Here is an 18,786-nt window from a genome sequence, read left to right on the forward strand (position 1 = left end):
AGGGAGCTGAGCTGAAGGGCCAAGAGCAAGGAGCTGAGCTGGGGGAGCCCACAAGAGGTCTGTGCAGCTCCCAGGGAGCACTTCCCCTTCACAACCCTGGCTGGGGGTGGACTCTGCTCCTCCAGGAGCTGTCCTGGAGCAGCCTGCACCACCCCCACCCCCTCCAGGAGCTGCCTGCACCACCCCCACCCCCTCCAGGAGCTGTCCTGGAGCTGCCTGCATCGCCCCCACCCCCTCTAGGAGCTGTCCTGGAGCTGCCTGCACCACCCCCACCCCCTCCAGGAGCTGCCTGCATCACCCTCACCCCCTCCAGGGGCTACCTGCACCATCCCCACCCCCTCCAGGAGCTGTCCTGGAGCTGCCTGCACCACCCCCACCCCCTCCAGGAGCTGCCTGCACCACCCCCACCTCCTCCAGGAGCTGTCCTGAAGATGCCTGCACCACCACCACCCCTCCAGGAGCTGTCCTGGAGCTGCCTGCACCACCCCTACCCCCTCCAGGAGGCTCTGCCCAGCTCTTACCATCAGATGAGTACCCAGTGAGGCCCCCAAAGATCACCAGCACGTAGCTGACATCCAGCTCCCTCATGATCTCGTAGGCTTTCTCCTCTGTGGACGCCATGGCCTGCAGAAGGCAGTGTCAGGCACACCAGCTGCTGCCCCAGCAGGGCTGGGGGAGGGCAGGGGGAGGGCTGGGGGGAGGGGCAGGCCCCACCTGCCCCACACGGGAGATGTGTGTGTTGTTCCAGGTGTTGTTGTCCACCAGGATGGTCCTGTTGGCCATGGCAGTGATCTGGTACCCATAGTCCCACCAGGACATCACCTTGGCATCCTGCACCCAAACACAGAGCCAGAGAGTCATCAGGGCTGGGAGGCAGCTCAAGGATCAGCCTCAAGGGAGGTTGTGGATGCCCCTCCCCCAGGAGGTGTTCAGGGCCTGGCTGGATGAGGCCTGGAGCAGCCTTGGGCTGGTGGGAGGGGTCCCTGCCCATGGCAGGGGCCTGGAGCTGGCTGACAGTGCTGGCCACACTCTGGCTGATCCAGGCCAGGATGCTGTTGGCCTTCTTGGCCACCTAACCACACTGCTGGGGGACATGATGGTCTTGAAGGTCTCTTCCAAGCTGGTCTGGTCTGGTCTATCCCATTCCTACTCTACTCTACTCTATTCCATTCCATTCTATTCCATTCCATTCTATTCCATTCCATTCTATTCCATTCCTATTCCTATTCCATTCTATTCTTATTCCCCTTCTATTCTATTCCCATTCTATTCAGATGGCTTCCCACCAGCAGCCCCAGGTCCTGCTCTGCTGGGCAACTCTCCAGCCACCAAGTCCTACCAGCAGTGAACCACAGAGCTGCCAGGGCTGGAAGGAAGCTCAAGGCTCAGCCATCCCAACCCCCTGCTATGGGCAGGGACACCTCACACCACAGCAGGTTGCTCACAGCCACCTCCAGCCTGGCTGCAAACACCTCCAGGCAGGAGGCTTCCACCACCTCGCTGTGGCAGGCTCTCAGCCCCCTCAGGAGGCTGCTGTGGGGCAGTGCCTGGTGCCCAGCAGGCCGGGGGGGGGCTCACCTCGGGGGTGTTGTGCCGCAGCCAGTAGTAAGCTTCCCTGAAGTCGTCGAAGATGATCCTGCTGCCGTCGCCCCCGCGGGCAGACAGCACGATGGAGGGGGAGGAGTAGGCCTCGCTGGTCACCCAGGTGGAATGGAAGGTGTAGGTGATCAGGAAGAAAGCCATCACCAGGATCATGCCGCTGGCAACCTGGGGGGGCCCAGGGAGGTCGGCGCGGGAGGGCAGGGGGCGCCGGAGGGGCAGGGGGCGCCGGGCCGCAGCCCCTCGCGGCCGGGGGGGGGACAGGAGGAGGCCTCTGCTGCCTGCCAGGCCCCCAGCACTGACCTCATTCTTGATGGGGTAGGTGGAGTCCTGCTGCTTCTTGCTCCTCTTGTCGGGCCGGCTGATGTCCAGGTTCCTCATGTAGGTGCAGAGCACCTGGGAGACGCCGATGCCGGAGAGGATGCACATCACCGGCGCCAGCACCAGCATCAGCCGCACCTGCCGCAGGGGGGCAGCACTGAGCCCGGGGGACGGGGGGAGAGGGAGAGAGGGAGGAGGGAGGAAGGGAGGGAAGGAGGGAGGAAGGAGGGAGGGAGGGAGGGAGGGAAGGAGGGAGGGAAGGAGGGAGGGAAGGAGGGAGGGAAGGAGGGAGGGAAGGGAGGGAGGAGGGAGGGAGGGAAGGAGGGAGGGAGGGAGGGAAGGAGGGAGGGAGGGAGGAGGGAGGGAGGAAGGAGGGAGGGGAGGGAAGGGAAGGAGGGAGGGAGGGAAGGAGGGAGGGAGGGAGGGAAGGAAGGAGGGAGGAGGGAAGGAAGGAAGGAGGGAGGGAGGGAAGGAAGGAGGGAGGGAGGGAAGGAAGGAGGGAGGGAGGGAAGGAGGGAGGGAGGGAAGGAAGGAGGGAGGGAGGGAAGGAAGGAGGGAGGGAGGGAAGGAAGGAGGGAGGGAGGGAAGGAAGGAGGGAGGGAGGGAAGGAAGGAGGAGGGAGGGAAGGAAGGAGGGAGGGAGGGAAGGAAGGAGGGAGGGAGGGAAGGAAGGAGGGAGGGAGGGAAGGAAGGAGGGAGGGAGGGAAGGAAGGAGGGAGGGAGGGAGAGGAAGGAGGGAGGGAGGGAAGGAAGGAGGGAGGGAGGGAAGGAAGGAGGGAGGGAGGGAAGGAAGGAGGGAGGGAGGGAAGGAAGGAGGGAGGGAGGGAAGGAAGGAGGGAGGGAGGGAAGGAAGGAGGGAGGGAGGGAAGGAAGGAGGGAGGGAGGGAAGGAAGGAGGGAGGGAGGGAAGGAAGGAGGGAGGGAGGGAAGGAAGGAGGGAGGGAGGGAAGGAAGGAGGGAGGGAGGGAAGGAAGGAGGGAGGGAGGGAAGGAAGGAGGGAGGGAGGGAAGGAAGGAGGGAGGGAGGGAAGGAGAGGAGGGAGGGAGGAGGAGGAAGGAGGGAGGGATGGGAAGGAAGGAGGGAGGGATGGGAAGGAAGGAGGGAGGGAGGGAAGGAAGGGAGGGAGGGGAGGGAAGGAAGGGAGGGAGGGAGGGAAGGAAGGAGGGAGGGAGGGAAGGAAGGAGGGAGGGAGGGAAGGAAGGAGGGAGGGAGGGAAGGAAGGAGGGAGGGAGGGAAGGAAGGAGGGAGGGAGGGAAGGAAGGAGGGAGGGAGGGAAGGAAGGGAGGGAGGGAGGGAGGGAAGGAAGGAGGGAGGGAGGGAAGGAAGGAGGAGGGAGGGAAGGAAGGAGGGAGGGAGGGAAGGAAGGAGGAGGAGGGAGGGAAGGAAGGAGGGAGGGAGGGAAGGAAGGGAGGGAGGGAGGGAAGGAGGAGGGAGGGAGGGAAGGAAGGAGGGGAGGGAGGGAAGGAAGGAGGGAGGGAGGGAAGGAAGGAGGGAGGGAGGGAAGGAAGGGAGGGAGGGAGGGAAGGAAGGAGGGAGGGAGGGAAGGAAGGAGGGAGGGAGGGAAGGAAGGAGGGTGGGAGGGAAGGAAGGAGGGAGGGAGGGAAGGAAGGAGGGAGGGAGGGAAGGAAGGAGGGAGGGAGGGAAGGAAGGAGGGAGGGAGGGAAGGAAGGAGGGAGGGAGGGAAGGAAGGAGGGAGGGAGGGAAGGAAGGAGGGAGGGGTGGGAGGGAAGGAAGGAGGGAGGGAGGGTAGGATGGAGGGAGGGGAGGGAAGGAGGGAGGGAGGGAGGGATGGAGGGAGGGAGGGTAGGAAGGAGGGAGGGAGGGAAGGAAGGAGGAGGGAGGGAAGGTAGGAGGGAGGGAGGGGAAGGAAGGAGGGGAGGGAGGGGAAGGAAGGAGGGAGGGAGGGTTGGAAGGAGGGTGGGAGGGAAGGAAGGTGGGGGGAGGGTAGGATGGAGGGAGGGAGGGATGGTAGGTGGGTGGGTGGGTTGGAAGGAGGGTGGGTGGGAAGGATGGAGGGAGGGAGGGATGGAAGGTGGGAGGGGTGGGTTGGTTGGAGGGTGGGAGGGAGGAAGGAGGGTGGGAGGGGTAGGAAGGAGGGGAGGGAGGGTGGGAGGGGAAGGTGGGAGGGAGGGGAGGGAGGGAGGGATGGAAGGAGGGTGGGAGGGAGGGAAGGAAGGAGGGAGGGTGGGTGGGAAGGGAAGGAGGGAGGGAGGGAGGGAAGGAGGGAGGGTGGGAGGGAGGGAGGGAGGAGGGAGGTGAGGGAGGTTGGTGGGAGGGAGGGAAGGAAGGAGGGAGGGTGGGATGGAAGGAGGGAGGGTGGGAAGGAAGGAGGGTGGGGAGGGAAGGAGGGTGGAGGGGATGGAGGGTGGGAGGGAGGGTGTGAGGGTGGGAGGGAGGGAGGGGTGGGAGGGTGGGAAGGAGGGGAGGGAGGGAGGGAGAGGTGGGAGGGTGGGAGGGATGGAAGGTGGGTGGGAGGGTGGAGGGTGGGTGGAAGGGAGGGGTGGGAGGGTGGGAAGGATGGAGGGTGGGTGGGAAGGAAGGAGGGTGGGTGGGAGGGAAGGAGGGAGGGAGGGAGGAAGGAAGGAGGGTGGAGGGAAGGAAGGTGGGAGGAGGGAAGGAAGGAGGGTGGAAGGGAAGGAAGGAGGGTGGAAGGGAAGGAAGGAGGGTGGGAAGGAAGGAAGGAAGGAGGAGGGAGGATGGAAGGAAGGAAGGAGGGAGGGAAGGGAAGGAAGGAGGGTGGAAGGGGTGAAGGAAGGAGGGAGGAAGGGAAGGAAGGAGGGAGGAAGGGAAGGAGGGGAGGGAGGGAGGCAGCTCCCAGCCCCAGCAGGAGGGAGGGAGGGAGGCAGCTCCCAGCCCCAGCAGGAGGGAGGGAGGGAGGGAGGGAGGCAGCTCCCAGCCCCAGCAGGAGGGAGGGAGGGAGGGAGGCAGCTCCCAGCCCCAGCAGGAGGGAGGGAGGGAGGCAGCTCCCAGCCCCAGCAGGAGGGAGGGAGGGAGGGAGGCAGCTCCCAGCCCCAGCAGGAGGGAGGGAGGGAGGGAGGGAGGCAGCTCCCAGCCCCAGCAGGAGGGAGGGAGGGAGGGAGACAGCTCCCAGCCCCAGCAGGAGGGAGGGAGGGAGGCAGCTCCCAGCCCCAGCAGGAGGGAGGGAGGGAGGCAGCTCCCAGCCCCAGCAGGAGGGAGGGAGGGAGGCAGCTCCCAGCCCCAGCAGGAGGGAGGGAGGGAGGCAGCTCCCAGCCCCAGTAGGAAGGAGGGAGGGAGGGAGGGAGGCAGCTCCCAGCCCCAGCAGGAAGGAGGGAGGGAGGCAGCTCCCAGCCCCAGCAGGAAGGAGGGAGGGAGGCAGCTCCCAGCCCCAGCAGGAAGGAGGGAGGGAGGCAGCTCCCAGCCCCAGCAGGAGGGAGGGAGGGAGGCAGCTCCCAGCCCCAGAGGGAGAATCCTGCAGAGAAAGCCCAGGGGAAGGGCAGTGAACTCCCATCCCTAACTCAGGCCCTCAAAGCCAACCTCCAGACCAGGCCATGGCTGAGGGGGGCTCGGTGGGTGCCACCATCCACAGAGAGCCAGGCTGGAAGGGGCCCCAGGGGTCACCTGGTCCAACCTGTGCAGGTGGGGGTGGAGCTGCAGTGAGCTGCCCCAGCAGCCTGGCAAACTGAGTCTTCCAGGTGACCCTTGGGAGATGATCCAAGATCCTCACTGCTCTCACAGGGGAACAGTTTCAGTGGAACCCATGGGAGCCTCCCCTGAGGGAAGCTCTTGCAGAGCTCAGAGCTGGCCCAGGGGGCAGAAGTGCCAGGCCTCAGCCAGTGCCTGCACACCAGACATCAACACACACCTAGGGCCTGGGGTGGTGGAGCCAGAGTGGGAAGGGGCTGAGCAGCAGCTGGCTGAGGATGGGTCATGGAGAGTTTGGTTGGGAGCCAGAGGAGGCCTGGAGGGGCCCCAGTGGTGGCCAGAGGGAAGCAAGTGACACCACAGCCAAAGGGCTCTGCAGTGCCACACTCCCCCAGCCCCACAAGGAGCCAGCTTGAAGGCAGGGAGAGAAGCCTCATGGATGCTCCAGCCAGCTGAAGGCTGCAGCAGGACCACCCAGGGGGGCACAGGATGCTAAGGGTTGGAAGGGACCTCAGGAGAGCATCGAGTCCAAGCCCCTGCCAGAGCTGGGCCAGAGAATCCAGCACAGGGCACACAGCAACACATCCAGATGGGGCTGGGAAGGCTCCAGGGAAGGAGGCTCCACAAGCTCCCTGGGCAGCCTGGGCTCAGCAGGAGAAGGCTGTGGGGGGCCTCACCATGACAGCAGAGAAGTACATGCTGGTGACCCCGTACATGATGATGAAGATGCGAGCGTCCGAGAGGTGGCTGAAGCAGTAGTAGAGCCCAACTGTGGGGAGCAGGGAGAGGCAGGTGTAGAACAGGACAAACCAGAGCAGCTTGGAAGAGACCTTCAAGATGATTGCATCCAACCCATCAACCAATCCAACACAACCCAACCAAATAACCCATGGCACCAAGCACCCCAGCAAGTCTCCTCCTGAACACCTCCAGGGATGGGGACTCCACCACCTCCCTGGGCAGCACATCCCAAGGCCAATCTCTCTCTCTGTGCAGAACTTCCTCCTGACCTCCAGCCTAAACCTCCCCTGGCACAGCCTGAGACTGTGTCCTCTTGTTCTGCTGCTGCCTGCCTGGCAGAAGAGCCCAACCCCCAGCTGGCTCCAACCTCCCTGCAGGGAGTTGCAGAGAGCAAGAAGGTCTCCCCTGAGCCTCCTCTTCTCCAGGCTAAGCAACCCCAGCTCCCTCAGCCTCTCCTCACAGGGCTGTGCTCCAGACCCCTCCCCAGCCTCCTTGCCCTTCTCTGGACACCTTCCAGCAGCTCAACCTCCTTCCTAACCTGAGGAGCCCAGAACTGGACACAGGACTCAAGCTGTGGCCTAACCAGTGCTGTGTCCAGGGGCAGAATGACCTCCCTGCTCCTGCTGGCCACACTCTGCCTGCTGCAGGCCAGGATGCCCTTGGCCCTCCTGGCTGCCTGGGCACACTGCAGGCTCATGTTCAGCCTACCATCAACCAGCACCCCCAGGTCCCTCTCTGCCTGGCTGCTCTCAGCCACTCTGCCCCCAGCCTGCAGCACTGCCTGGGGTTGCTGTGGCCAAAGTGCAGCCCCTGGCACTTGGATGTGTTCAATCTCCTGCCCTTGGCCTCTGCCCATCTGTGCAGCCTGGCCAGGTCCCTCTGCAGAGCCTCTCTGCCCTCCAGCAGATCAACTCCTGCCCCCAGCTTGCTGTCAGCTGCACATTCACTGCTGATGGACTCAATGTCCTCCTCCAGATCATCAATGAAGATGTTAAAGAGCACAGGGCCCAGCACTGCTCCCTGGGGCACAGCACTGGTGCCTGGCTGCCAGCTGGCTGTGGCACCATTCACCACCACTCTCTGGGCTCAGCCTCCAGCCAGTTCCTAACCCAGCTCAGAGAGCTGCTGTCCCAGCCAGGGGCTGACAGCTTGGCCAGGAGTTTGCTGTGGGGGATGGTGGCAAAGGCCTTGCTGCAGTCCAGGCAGACCACATCCACAGCCTGCCCCACATCCAGCAGGCAGTCACCTGGGCATGGAAGGAGCTCAGGTTGGTCAGGCAGGAGCTGCCCTTCCTAACTCCATGCTGGCTGGGCCTGAGCCCTTGGCCATGCTGTGAGTGCTGTGTGATTGCACTCAGGATGACTGTTCCATGATCTTGCCTGGCACTGAGGTCAGGCTGCCAGGCCTGTAACTCCCTGGCTGATCCAGCCTGCCCTGCTTGTGGATGGGCACCACCTTGGCCAGCTCCCAGTCCTCTGGGACCTCTCCAGCGAGCCAGGGCTGGTGGAAAATGACGGAGAGCGGCTTGGCCAGCTCCTCTGCCAAAGGTCAGGGGCAGCTCAGCAGCCTCCCCCCCAGCTACAGCCAGCTGGTAGAGCTAGGGACCACCAGGGGGTGGGACTGGGGGGCACCTGGGAACATGAAGACCAGGAGCTGGAGGTCAAAGTAGTAAGAGGACCAGGTGGTGGGCTGGTGCTCGGAGACGGAGGCGATGATAGGGATGTTGTTCTTGGCGTAGGAAGGGTCCAGCAGGGAGTAGAAGCGTCCTGTCCATGGGGAGATCTTCCCTGGGGAGCAGGAGAGAAGAGCCAGCAGGTCAGGCTCCACCAGACAGCACCCAGAGCTCCTCACAGCCCCCTGCTGCCACCAACCAACCACCAGCTTCTGCAGCCCCAGCAGGAGGCTCTCTCCCAGCTCCTTCTGCCGTGCAATGGTTTCGGTTGGGAGACCTTGAAGGTCAGAGAGGCCAACCCTGAGCCCAGCCCTGCCAGGGCACCACCAGGCCATGGCCTCAGCACCACAGCTCCAGGGCTTGAAATCTCTCCAGGGATGGGGAATGCACCCCTGCCCTGGGCAGCCTGGGCCAGGCCTGGACAACTCTCAAGGGGAAGAAATTGTTCCTCATGGCCAACCTGAACCTCCCCTGGGGCAGCCTGAGGCCATTGCCTCTTCTCCTGTCCCTTGGGAGCAGAGCCCAGCCCCCACCTGGCTCCAGCCTCCTCGCAGGGAGCTGCCAGAGAGCAAGGAGGTCTCCCTCAGCCTCCTCTCCTCCAGCCTCACCACCCCCAGCTCCCTCAGCTGCTCCTCCCCAGCCCTCTTCTCCACACCCTTCCCCAGCTTCCTTGCCCTTCCCTGGCCCTGCTGCAGCCTCTCCAGCTCCTGCTGGGAGTGAGAGGCCCAAACCTGACCCCAGGATTTGAGGTGCAGCCTCAACCCCTTGAAGATCCCAGACTGCAGTGCCCTCACCCCAGGCCCAGCTCTTACTGCTGCTGGCTCAATGCTTTCTTGCCCACAGCACAGGCAGGGACAGGAGTGGGCAGCGAGGAGCTCCCCAGAGCAGAGGGCCAGGCAGAGGGAAACACCCTCCTCCTCAGCACCACCCTGGCCTACCTGTGAGCATCAGCACAGCCCCAATGGTGAGGAGGAGGAAGCCCACCAGGGAGATGACACTCCTGAAGAGGACCTCGAACTGCTGGGGGTTCAGCTTGCTCCGGAGGTAGTCGACGAAGGCATGGATCTGGCACAGGCCGAAGACCCCCAGGGCGGCCATGTGCTCCGAGGAGAGGACAGGCTGCAGGCAGGGCAGAGCAGAGGTGGGGGAGAGCGAGAGCTGCAATGGGCCTGAGAGTGGGGGAAGGCTCCCAGCAGCTTTCAAACTCCTCCAGCACCTCCAAGAGCCAGAGGTGGCAAGAGAGCAGAGCTGGAGCCAGAAGCCACCACCCACTTGTCACAGCAGTGGGGAAGGGGAGAAGAGAAAGCAGGAGCCAAGAGGCTGCTGTGCTGTTGTCAGCCGTGAAATGGCCACCCCTGAGGCTGCAAATCCTTCTGGTCCCCACCTGGAAGCCCACAAAGGAGATCTGCATGGAGAGGATGGTCCCCAGGCAGTAGACAGTGCAGTAGGCGACGTAGATGCGGTGCGAGAAGCGGCCGGTGAGCATCAGGACGAGGACGTGCAGGGGGATGAGGTTGATCAGGAAGACATAGCCCCCCCAGGAGGAGACCTGAGAGAAGAGACCATCAGTGCCAGGGCTGCACAGGGCACAGGGGCCAGGGTTGGTTTTCCAGGGACCACAGACAGGTTGGATCACCCAGCCCAGGCCCTGCTCCAGCAGGGCACCCCCAGCAGCCTGCCCAGGGGCACAGTGCCCAGGGGGGGTTGGAAGCTCTCCACACCAGGACACTCCACAACCTCTCTGGGCAGCCTGCTCCAGGCCTCCAGCACCCTCCCAACAAACAACTTTCTCCTCCTCTTCCCCTCCAACCTCCTGGCCTCCACTCTCTGCCCACTGCCCCTTGGCCTGGCCCTGGCCACCACTCAGCAGAGCCTGACCCCAGCCTCTTGCCCCCCAGGGGCCCTTCAGCTCTTGCTGAGCATTGCTGAGCATTGCTCTGGGGCTGCTCTTTTGCAGGCTCTCAGCCCCAGGCCTCTCAGCCTTTGCTCCTGCCAGAGCTGCTCCAGGCCCCTCAGCAGCTTCCCAGCCTCCCCTGCACTCTCTCCAGCACTTCTCTGGCCCTCTGCAGCTGGGCAGCACACAACTGCCCCCAGGGCTCCAGAGGTGGCCTCAGCAGGGCAGGCCAGAGGGGCAGCACAACCTCCCTTGCCCTGCTGCTGCCCACACTCTTCTCCATGCCCCCAGCACAGCCTTGGCCTTCTTGGCCCCCAGGCCACCTTGCTGCTGCTGGCCAACTCCTTGTCCCCCAGCACTCCCAGCTGCTTCTGCTTGGAGCTGCTTGCCAGCAGCTTCCCCCTGCCCTGTGCTGCTGCAGGAGGTTGTTCCTCCCCAGGGCCAGGCCCCTGCCCTTGCCCTGCTTCACCTTCAGGAGGTTGCTCTCCCCCAGCTCTCAGCCTGCCCAGGGCTCCCTGGGTAGCAGCAGAACATAAAGCATCACTGCAACAAATCCCACAGCTGCTCCCTCTCCACACCAAGGCCTTTGCTGAGCATCAGGGCATGGCAAGGTCTCACCACAGAGCTCTGGTCCTCAGAGCCCTGAAGCCCTGGGGGGCAGGAGAGGCTCTCACCATGTAGAAGTAGGCAAGGGCACACATGGCAGCCCAGTAGATGGAGCCAGTTTTGACAGCTTTGATCCACATGTAGTAGGTCAGCAGCATGCAGAAAATGGCAATGCCTGGGTGGGAGGAGACAGAGAGGTCAAAGCAAGGCCCCAGCCCCCAGGAAGGTCACCTCTGGGCTGCAGCACAGCACTCAGCTGCACCCAGAATGGCCACAGAGGAGCTTCTGTGGCTCCAGCAGAAGATGGAACACGGAGTCAAGCCTGGGCCAAGGGCTGCTAGGTGGAATCAGCACCCTGCTGGTGTCCTGCTGCAGGGGACAGCCATGTGGCTTCCTCCAGCCACACCTCCTGACCTGCCTGCACAGCTCCACAGGCTGCCAGCCCTGGGAGAGCAACCTGAGTCATCCTCTGGGCACCAACAGGAAGATTGCATGCAGCTGGCAGAGCCCTGCAGCTCCCCCAGCACTGCAAGCTCAGCACCAATCCCTGCCCCTCAGCACCACCCCCAGGGAGGGAGACTCCAGCTCTGCCCTGGGCAGACACTTCCAAGCTTTGGGAACCCTCCCAGGGCAGAAAGGTTTCCTGAGAGCCAGCCTCAGCCTCCCCTGCTGCAGCTTGCAACCATTGCCTCTGCTCCTGGCCCTTGGCACCAAGGAGCAGAGGCTGCCCCCTCCTCACCCCAACCTCCCTGCAGGGAGCTGCAGAGAGCAAGGAGCTCTCCCTCAGCCTCCTCTGCTCCAGCCTCAACCCCCCCAGCTCCCTCAGCCCTCCTCTAGCCCAGGGGCTCCAGGCCCTTCTCCAGCCTGGCTGCCCTGCTCTGGACAGGCTCCAGCCCCTCAGTGGCCTTCCTGCAGGGAGGGCCCAGGGCTGAGCACAGCACTGAGCTGTGGCCTCCCCAGTGCTGAGCACAGGGGGATGCTCACCTCCTGGCCCTGCTGCCCACCCTGCTTCTGACCCAAGCCAGGAGGCCATTGCCCTGCTTGGCACCTGGGCACTGCTGCCTCATGGGCAGTGACTGACACCCAACCCCCCCAGGGCCCTCTCCAGGCTGCAGCTTTCCAACCACCCCTCCCCAGGTCTGGAGCTCCCCATGGGGCTGCTGGGAGCCAGGGGCAGGCCCTGGCCCTTGGCCTTGCTGAGCTTCACCCAAGGAGCCTTGGCCCAGGGCTCTGCCCTGCCCAGGTCCTGCTGGAAAGCTTCCCTGGGCTCTGGCAGATGGACTCAGCCACCCAGCTCGGTGCCACCTGCAGCCTGAGGCAGCCTCAGTGCCCTCTCCCAGGTCATGGCTAAGGACATCAGAGAGGGCAGGTCCCAGAGCTGAGCCCTGGGGGACACCACTGGGTGCCAGCCAGGTTCAGCTCCCTTCCCACCACTCCCTGGGCCCTGCCACCAGCCACTTCTATACCCAGTGCAGAGGGCACTGAGCCAAGCCCTGTGCAGGAGCTTCTGAAGGAGAAAGCTTGGGGGCAGTGCCCTGCCCTTGCCAGTCCCAGGGTGGAGATAAAAGTGTGGGGGAGAGCTGCAGCAGCTCTGACACCCAGCCCAGGCTGTGGAGGTGGCAAAGCCCTTTCTGATATGGAAACAAGGACACTGAGGGCTGAGCTGGGAAACTCCCTCCTCTCAACCACGGAGGTGAGAGCAACCTGCAGGCAGTCTGCAGGCAGGAGGCTTCTCTGCAGGTCCTGCAGAGTCCCTGCCAGCATTTCCCAGCAGCCAACAGCCTGAAAATCCCAGACCCAGGGAATGGCTCAGGCTGGAAGGGAGCTCAGAGCTCAGCTCTCCCAACCCCACTGCCAGGCCCAGGGACACCTCTCAGCTGCTCTCAGCTGCTCAGGGCCTCATCCAGCCTGGCCTTGAACACCCCCAGGCAGGAGGCAGCCACAGCCTCCCTGGGCAGCCTGTGCCAGAGTCTCAGCTGCCTCCTGCTGAACAACTTCTGCCTCAGCTCCACTCTAACCCTGCTCTGCCTCAGCTCAAACCATTCCTCCTTGGCCTGTCTCAGACCCCCTCATGAGAAGTCCCTCTGCAGCCTTCCTGCAGGATCCCTTCAGCTCCTGGCAGCAGCTCTGAGGTGCCCCTGGAGCCTTCTCCTCTGCAGGCTGTGCTGGGCAGGGACCTCTGGAGGCCAGGAAGCCAGCAGAGACCTCTGCACCATGAGCAGGCTGCAGCACCTCCCCTGAGCAGGGCATCTGCCACCTCCCTGGGCAACCTGGCTGTGAGGAGCTGCCCTGCCCCCCTGCTGCCCTGCCCCCTGCTGCCCTGCCCCTGGGGCTGCCCTGCCCCCTGCTGCCCTGCCCCCCGCTGCCCTGCCCCTGGGGCTGCCCTGCCCCCCTGCCCCCTGCCCCCCTGCCCCCTGCCCCCTGAGGCTGCCCTGCCCCCTGCCACCCTGCCCTTGGGGCTGCCCTGCCCCCTCTGCCCTGCTCCTGGGGCTGCCCTGCCCCCCAGCTGCCCTGCCCCCCTGCTGCCCTGCTCCTGGGGCTGCCCTGCCCCCTGGGGCTGCCTTGCCCCCCTGCTGCCCTGCCCCTGGGGCTGCCCTGCTCCTGGGGCTGCCCTGTCCCCCTCTGCCCTGCCCCCTGGGGCTGCCCTGCCCCCGCTGCCCTGCCCCTGGGGCTGCCCTGCCCCTCTGCTGCCCTGCCCCCCAGCTGCCCTGCCCCCCAGCTGCCCTGCCCCTGGGGCTGCCCTGCCCCTGGGGCTGCCCTGCCCCCCTGCTGCCCTGCCCCCTGCTGCCCTGCTCCCGGGGCTGCCCTGCTCCTGGGGCTGCCCTGCCCCCCAGCTGCCCTGCCCCCTACTGCCCTGCTCCTGGGGCTGCCCTGCCCCCCTGCTGCCCTGCCCCTGGGGCTGCTCCCCTGCCCCTGGGGCTGCCCTGCCCCCTGCCCCCTGCCCCTCTGACCTTCGTTGTCGTAGGAGCCGGCGACGGAGCGGGAGATGTATCCTGGCACCACGGCGATCATGGCAGCTGCCAGCAGCCCTGCGCCCGCGTCCTGCCCCACAGGGGAGAAGCCATCAGCCTGGGGCCCTCTGCCCCCCTGCAGGGGGCTGCAGCCAGCCCAGCCCTGCCCAGCCTGCCCCTGGGGCCTTGCCTTGAGCTCCTTGGTGAGGTGGTAGGTGACGATGGTGGTGAAGGAGGAGAAGAGGGGCGCCAGGAAGACGCAGACGTTGCGGATGTCGATGGTGATGTGGAAGAAGTGCAGCACGTGGTAGATGGCTGCTGAGGTGATCATCAGGCCTGCAGGGCACAAGCAGCAGCTGTCACTGGGCTGCCCTTGGCCTGCTCCCACCCTCCAGCCTGGCACTCACAGAGTGGGCTGGAAGGCAGCTGGAAGATCGCCCAGTTCCAGCCCCCTGCCGTGGGCTCCACCAGCAAAGGCTGCTCAGGGCCTTGCCCACCTCCAGGGAGGGGCCATCCACAACCCCCCCTGAGCAACCTGCTCCAGCACCTCACCACCAGTGAGCAGCCAGAAGTCTTCCTAGCACAGAGCTGCAGCCCAGGATGGCTCAAGGATCCTCCCTGCCGTCCCAGCTGGCACTCACAGCTCAGCACCGCTCCCAAGCCCACCTCTCTCCTGGCTGTGCCTTCCATGGGGCACGTTCTGGCCCAGCAGAAGCCCCCCAGCTCACCTGGATAGATGGTGCCTCCAATGATCCTGCCCAAGGGGTACCAGGCTCGGTCATCAAACCAGTTGTGGAACTTGTAGAAGCCTTCCTCGGCCAGGAAGCGAGTGGTGCGGTAGTTGAAGTACCTGCGACAGCAGCCAGCCTTAAACCCCTCCTCAGCTCACAGCCAGGGTCCTCAACAAGCCTTGGGGCAACCCAGCAGCCTCCCTGGGCCTGCTGCAGAACCTCCTCCCTCCTCCTGGGGGGGTTGAAAAGGGGCACTGCAAAGGTGGAGCTCCCCTGAGCCTGGGAGGTGGGCAGCAGGCAGGGTCAGGAGGCCTCTGCCCTCTGTGCCGCAGGGGCTGGGTGATTGCTGAGAGCCAGGCTGCAGGAGCGGCTCTGGGAGCTAAGAAGGGGATTTGGGGTCTGGAAGGAGATAAACCTGAGTGAATGCCACCCCCAGCCCCTGTGGGGATGGAGCTGCAGCCTGCCCCCAGCAGCCCAGGCGCAGGAGGAGCTGGCACTCACGGATCGAACTCGTGGATGACGCTCTCGAACCTCAGGACGGAGAACAGCCTGGTGGAGAAAGCTGGGAGCAGGGAGAGAACAAGGACAGAGCTTTGTTCAGAACAAAGCACACCAGGCTGGAAGAGACCTTCAAGATCATCACATCCAACCCATCAACCAATCCAACCCACCTAAACAACTGACCCATGGCACCAAGCACCCCAGCAAGTCTCCTCCTGAACACCTCCAGGGATGGGGACTCCACCACCTCCCCAGGCAGCACATCCCAAGGGCCAATCTCTCTCTCTCTGTGTAGAACTTCTTCCTAACCTCCAGCCTGAACCTCCCCTGGCACAGCTTGAGACTGTGGCCTCTTGTTCTGCTACTGGCTGCCTGGGAGAAGAGCCCAACCCCCACCTGGCTCCAACCTCCCTGCAGGGAGTAGCAGAGAGCAAGAAGGTCTCCCCTGAGCCTCCTCTTCTGCAGGCTAAGCAACCCCAGCTCCCTCAGCCTCTCCTCACAGGGCTGTGCTCCAGACCCCTCCCCAGCCTCCTTGCCCTTCTCTGGACACCTTCCAGCAGCTCAACCTCCTTCCTAACCTGAGGAGCCCAGAACTGGACACAGGACTCCAGGGGTGGCCTAACCAGTGCAGTGTCCAGGGGCAGAATGACCTCCCTGCTCCTGCTGGCCACACTCTGCCTGATGCAGGCCAGGATGCCATTGGCCCTCCTGGCCACCTGGGCACACTGCAGGCTCATGTTCAGCCTACCATCAACCAGCACCCCCAGGTCCCTCTCTGCCTGGCTGCTCTCAGCCACTCTGCCCCCAGCCTGCAGCACTGCCTGGGGTTGCTGTGGCCAATGTGCAGCCCCTGGCACTTGGATGTGTTCAATCTCCTGCCCTTGGCCTCTGCCCATCTGTGCAGCCTGGCCAGGTCCCTCTGCAGAGCCTCTCTGCCCTCCAGCAGATCAACTCCTGCCCCCAGCTTGGTGTCAGCTGCACATTCACTGCTGATGGACTCAATGTCCTCCTCCAGATCATCAATGAAGACGTTAAAGAGCACAGGGCCCAGCACTGCTCCCTGGGGCACACCACTGGTGCCTGGCTGCCAGCTGGCTGTGGCACCATTCACCACCACTCTCTGGGCTCAGCCCTACAGCTGAAGGCAGAGAAGGCAGAGTGAAGCCACAGCTCTGGCTCAGGGGCACTTTAAGCCAGCTCTGTCATCTGCTCTGAGGGACCGAAACTGCTTCTGCTCTCTACTGCTCCCTGAGGAGGTTAACAGTGGGAGCTTCCAAGCGGAAGGGATGGGAATGGTCACCTAAAGCAGCCAAGAGCTTCACAAGCTAGAGGGGAAAAGGAGAAGCAGCAGAGCAGCTCCTTCCTGAGGTCCCTCTTTGAGGTCCCCAGCAGCTGTCCCCCAGGCTGACCCAGCAGGCTGTGGACTTACAGAGCACAGCTGCCATGGAGAGGATGAGCAGCTTGAGCAGGGTGTCCTGCTTCTCGTAGGAGAGGCGCAGAAAGCCCAACTTGGTCATCTTCACATCCAAGGGGGGAGGCTGAGCTGGAACCCCTGGGAAGCAACAGGGAAGGTGCTCAGAGACAGAGCCAGCTCCCAGCACCACATCCCCAAAGTGTTTCATGACATCAGACCTTGAACCCCCCCTTCCTCCAGCCCCACCAGCTGCTCTGGCCACCCTGTGCCTCCCCCCTTTTCCCTCCCCCCCTCACCTGTAGAGCTGCCTCAGGTCTCAGCTGAGGTTCTTCTTTCACAGGGACCACAACTTCTGCAGGGCCGTGGGTGCCTCTGTTCCTCTGCCAACCAAAACCCAAACACCAGGTCCAGCAAAGCCTCCAAGTGGTGCAGGAAAAGAGAGCCCATGGAAACCCCCAGGAGCTGGGGCTGCTCTCTCCCACAGAGGTTTGGACAGCTCATGGCTGCTCCCACTTGGGGTTAGTTGTGTTCAAAGATGGAATGCTAGTGGGAAGCAGCAGTAACCCAGCTTTGCTTGCACCCTGGCTCCCTAACTGAACCTCCCTGCAGCAAGAAGCAGCCAAGTCCTAGTGCTGGACAAGAAGGAATGGGAAGAAACCTTTCCCCTCCCCACAACAGCCCACTTCCTCCAGCACTGCCCACAGGTTCAGCCCCAGAAGCAGTGGCTGAACCCACAGCTCACATCTCTTGAGCTGCAGCACCCAGGCAGGGCAGAGCTGAGATTCAGAGATAAAATCCAAGCAAGGCCTGCAGAGAGCTCCCCTGGGACCCGACAGCGATTCTGCCTCCGGCGCAGGAAGAGCCCCAGGGTGCAATTACCTCCTGGCTGCCCTGGGGATGGAAGTGCCACCAGCAGCCCCACTGAGACAGCTCTGGCAGGCACCCCCCGGGGTGCTGGGGACGCCCAGCAATGCCACAGCACCCTCCTGGATACTGGGGGTGAGGAGGAAGAGCTGTGGTCCGTGGCCTCACTCTCACCACCAGCCCCTGGGAGCCTCTCTGTGCCCTCCCTGCGCTGCACCTCCCCTCCCGCTGCACCCCACCCCCACCCCCCCGGGCACTCCCAAGCCCATGGCACCCCACAGCTCCACATCCCCCCTGGCTTCTCCAGCCCCTGGCAAGCACCAGTGCCCCATGCACAAGCCCAGGTACCCCCCTGCCTCAGCCACCCCCTGCCTCAGCCACCCCCCTGCCCCAGGCACCCCCTGCCTCAGCCACCCCCCCTGCCCCAGCCACCCCCTGCCCCAGGCACCCCCTGCCTCAGGCACCCCCTGCCCCAGCCACCCCCTGCCTCAGCCACCCCCCTGCCTCAGCCAGCCTCTGCCTCAGCCAGCCTCTGCCTCAGCCACCCCCTGCCTCAGCCACCCCCCTGCCCCAGACACCCCCTGCCTCAGCCACCCCCCTGCCTCAGCCACCCCCTGCCCCAGCCACCCCCTGCCTCAGCCACCCCCCTGCCTCAGGCACCCCCTGCCTCAGCCACCCCCTACCCCAGCCACCCCCTGCCTCAGCCACCCCCTGCCTCAGCCACCCCCTGCCCCAGACACCCCCTGCCTCAGCCACCCCCTGCCTCAGCCACCCCCTGCCCCAGACACCCCCTGCCTCAGCCGCCCCCTGCCTCAGCCGCCCCCTGCCTCAGGCACCCCGGAGACCCTGCAGACCCGGACACCCCGCAACGCTACAGCTCCCCCACCGCACAGGCCCGGGCGCCCCACAACCCCCCAGCTCCCCAGCTCCACAGATCTCTGTAATTATTCTCCGCACCCCCCAGGCCCGGGAAGTCCACAACCCCCCAGGGCTAAGGGCCCCACAGCTCCCTCGCCCCACAGGCCCGGGCACCCCATAACCACCTCACCCCACAGGCCTAAGGAGCCCACAGGACCCCACCTCTTAGGCCCGGGCCCCCCTCAGCACCAGAGAGCCGCCCCCTAGCCCGGAACCACCCCCCGGGCCGCGGCCCTCACCCGGGCGCCGCTCTGGGCCCCGCCGCCCCGGCCATCCGCCCCGCGCAGCCGCCCCTGCCCGCCGCCGTGGCCCCGCCCCGCCCATTCCCCATTGGTTCACACGGACGGCACTCTGGAAGCGGCGGTGTTGATTGGCCGCCGCGCCGGGCGCTCAGACGCTGGCTGGGCGGGACGCACTGCCCGCGGCACCTCTCCATTGGCGGAGCGCGGGGAAGGCGGGACAGGCCGCGAGCGAGCCGTGACGTGTCCGTCCTGGCTTGGGGGGCCCCCGGGTCACGTGAGCGGATGCGGAAGCGGGGCCGGCCCCGCCACGTGAGTGGTGCCACGTGGGCACCGCCCCGGGCAGGCAGCGGCCGCGGGGAGCGGGGGCAGGACTGGGGGCTCCCCGGCGGCACAGCGGCGGTGTTTTGACGTCATGGAGGCACCAGGGAGACCCCACCGGCCCGGCTCAAAGACAGGGGCAGGCGCAGGACAGCTGCGAACCGTGATTTCTCCGTTTAATGCTTCCGTGTGAAAATACTAGAGAAAAGTTGATAAACCGGCCCAAAAATCCAAACGGGGGTCGTGTGGGGACGCCACCGGGGTCGTCACCGGTTACGTCGTCGGCCCTACGGTACATGCACGGAGGGAGGGGTAGGGGGGAGATGGCACGGGGCGGGCGTCGTAGAAAAAGTCCGCTAGAAAAGGAGCAGCCGGCTCTTGGGGGCGGGCAGAGGGGTGACAAAAACACCGGC

At 64.9% G+C, this 18,786-nt stretch overlaps 1 protein-coding gene across 1 annotated transcript in view; it reads right to left on the reverse strand.

Annotated features, from left to right (window-relative positions):
• The window catches only part of STT3A (STT3 oligosaccharyltransferase complex catalytic subunit A), an 18,846-nt gene extending 730 nt beyond the window's left edge, over positions 1-18,116 (reverse strand). Inside the window, exons 1-16 of the mRNA XM_068167267.1 lie at positions 18,053-18,116; positions 16,328-16,411; positions 16,047-16,169; positions 14,618-14,678; positions 14,114-14,235; positions 13,576-13,721; positions 13,386-13,476; positions 10,503-10,609; positions 9,319-9,483; positions 8,873-9,053; positions 7,894-8,049; positions 6,199-6,290; positions 1,903-2,058; positions 1,579-1,767; positions 715-831; positions 492-624 (exon numbers count right to left, since the gene is read on the reverse strand). Coding sequence (XP_068023368.1) covers positions 492-624; positions 715-831; positions 1,579-1,767; positions 1,903-2,058; positions 6,199-6,290; positions 7,894-8,049; positions 8,873-9,053; positions 9,319-9,483; positions 10,503-10,609; positions 13,386-13,476; positions 13,576-13,721; positions 14,114-14,235; positions 14,618-14,678; positions 16,047-16,134 — 1,804 coding nt within the window. The 5' untranslated portion in view covers positions 16,135-16,169; positions 16,328-16,411; positions 18,053-18,116. The remainder of the gene's footprint in view (positions 1-491; positions 625-714; positions 832-1,578; positions 1,768-1,902; positions 2,059-6,198; positions 6,291-7,893; positions 8,050-8,872; positions 9,054-9,318; positions 9,484-10,502; positions 10,610-13,385; positions 13,477-13,575; positions 13,722-14,113; positions 14,236-14,617; positions 14,679-16,046; positions 16,170-16,327; positions 16,412-18,052) is intronic.
• Positions 18,117-18,786: the final 670 nt, after the last annotated feature.

The sequence above is a fragment of the Melanerpes formicivorus genome, unplaced genomic scaffold (genome assembly GCF_026170545.1).
Source record: "Melanerpes formicivorus ecotype bairdi unplaced genomic scaffold, bMelFor1.0.p_v2 SCAF_114, whole genome shotgun sequence".
Lineage (NCBI taxonomy): Eukaryota > Metazoa > Chordata > Aves > Piciformes > Picidae > Melanerpes > Melanerpes formicivorus.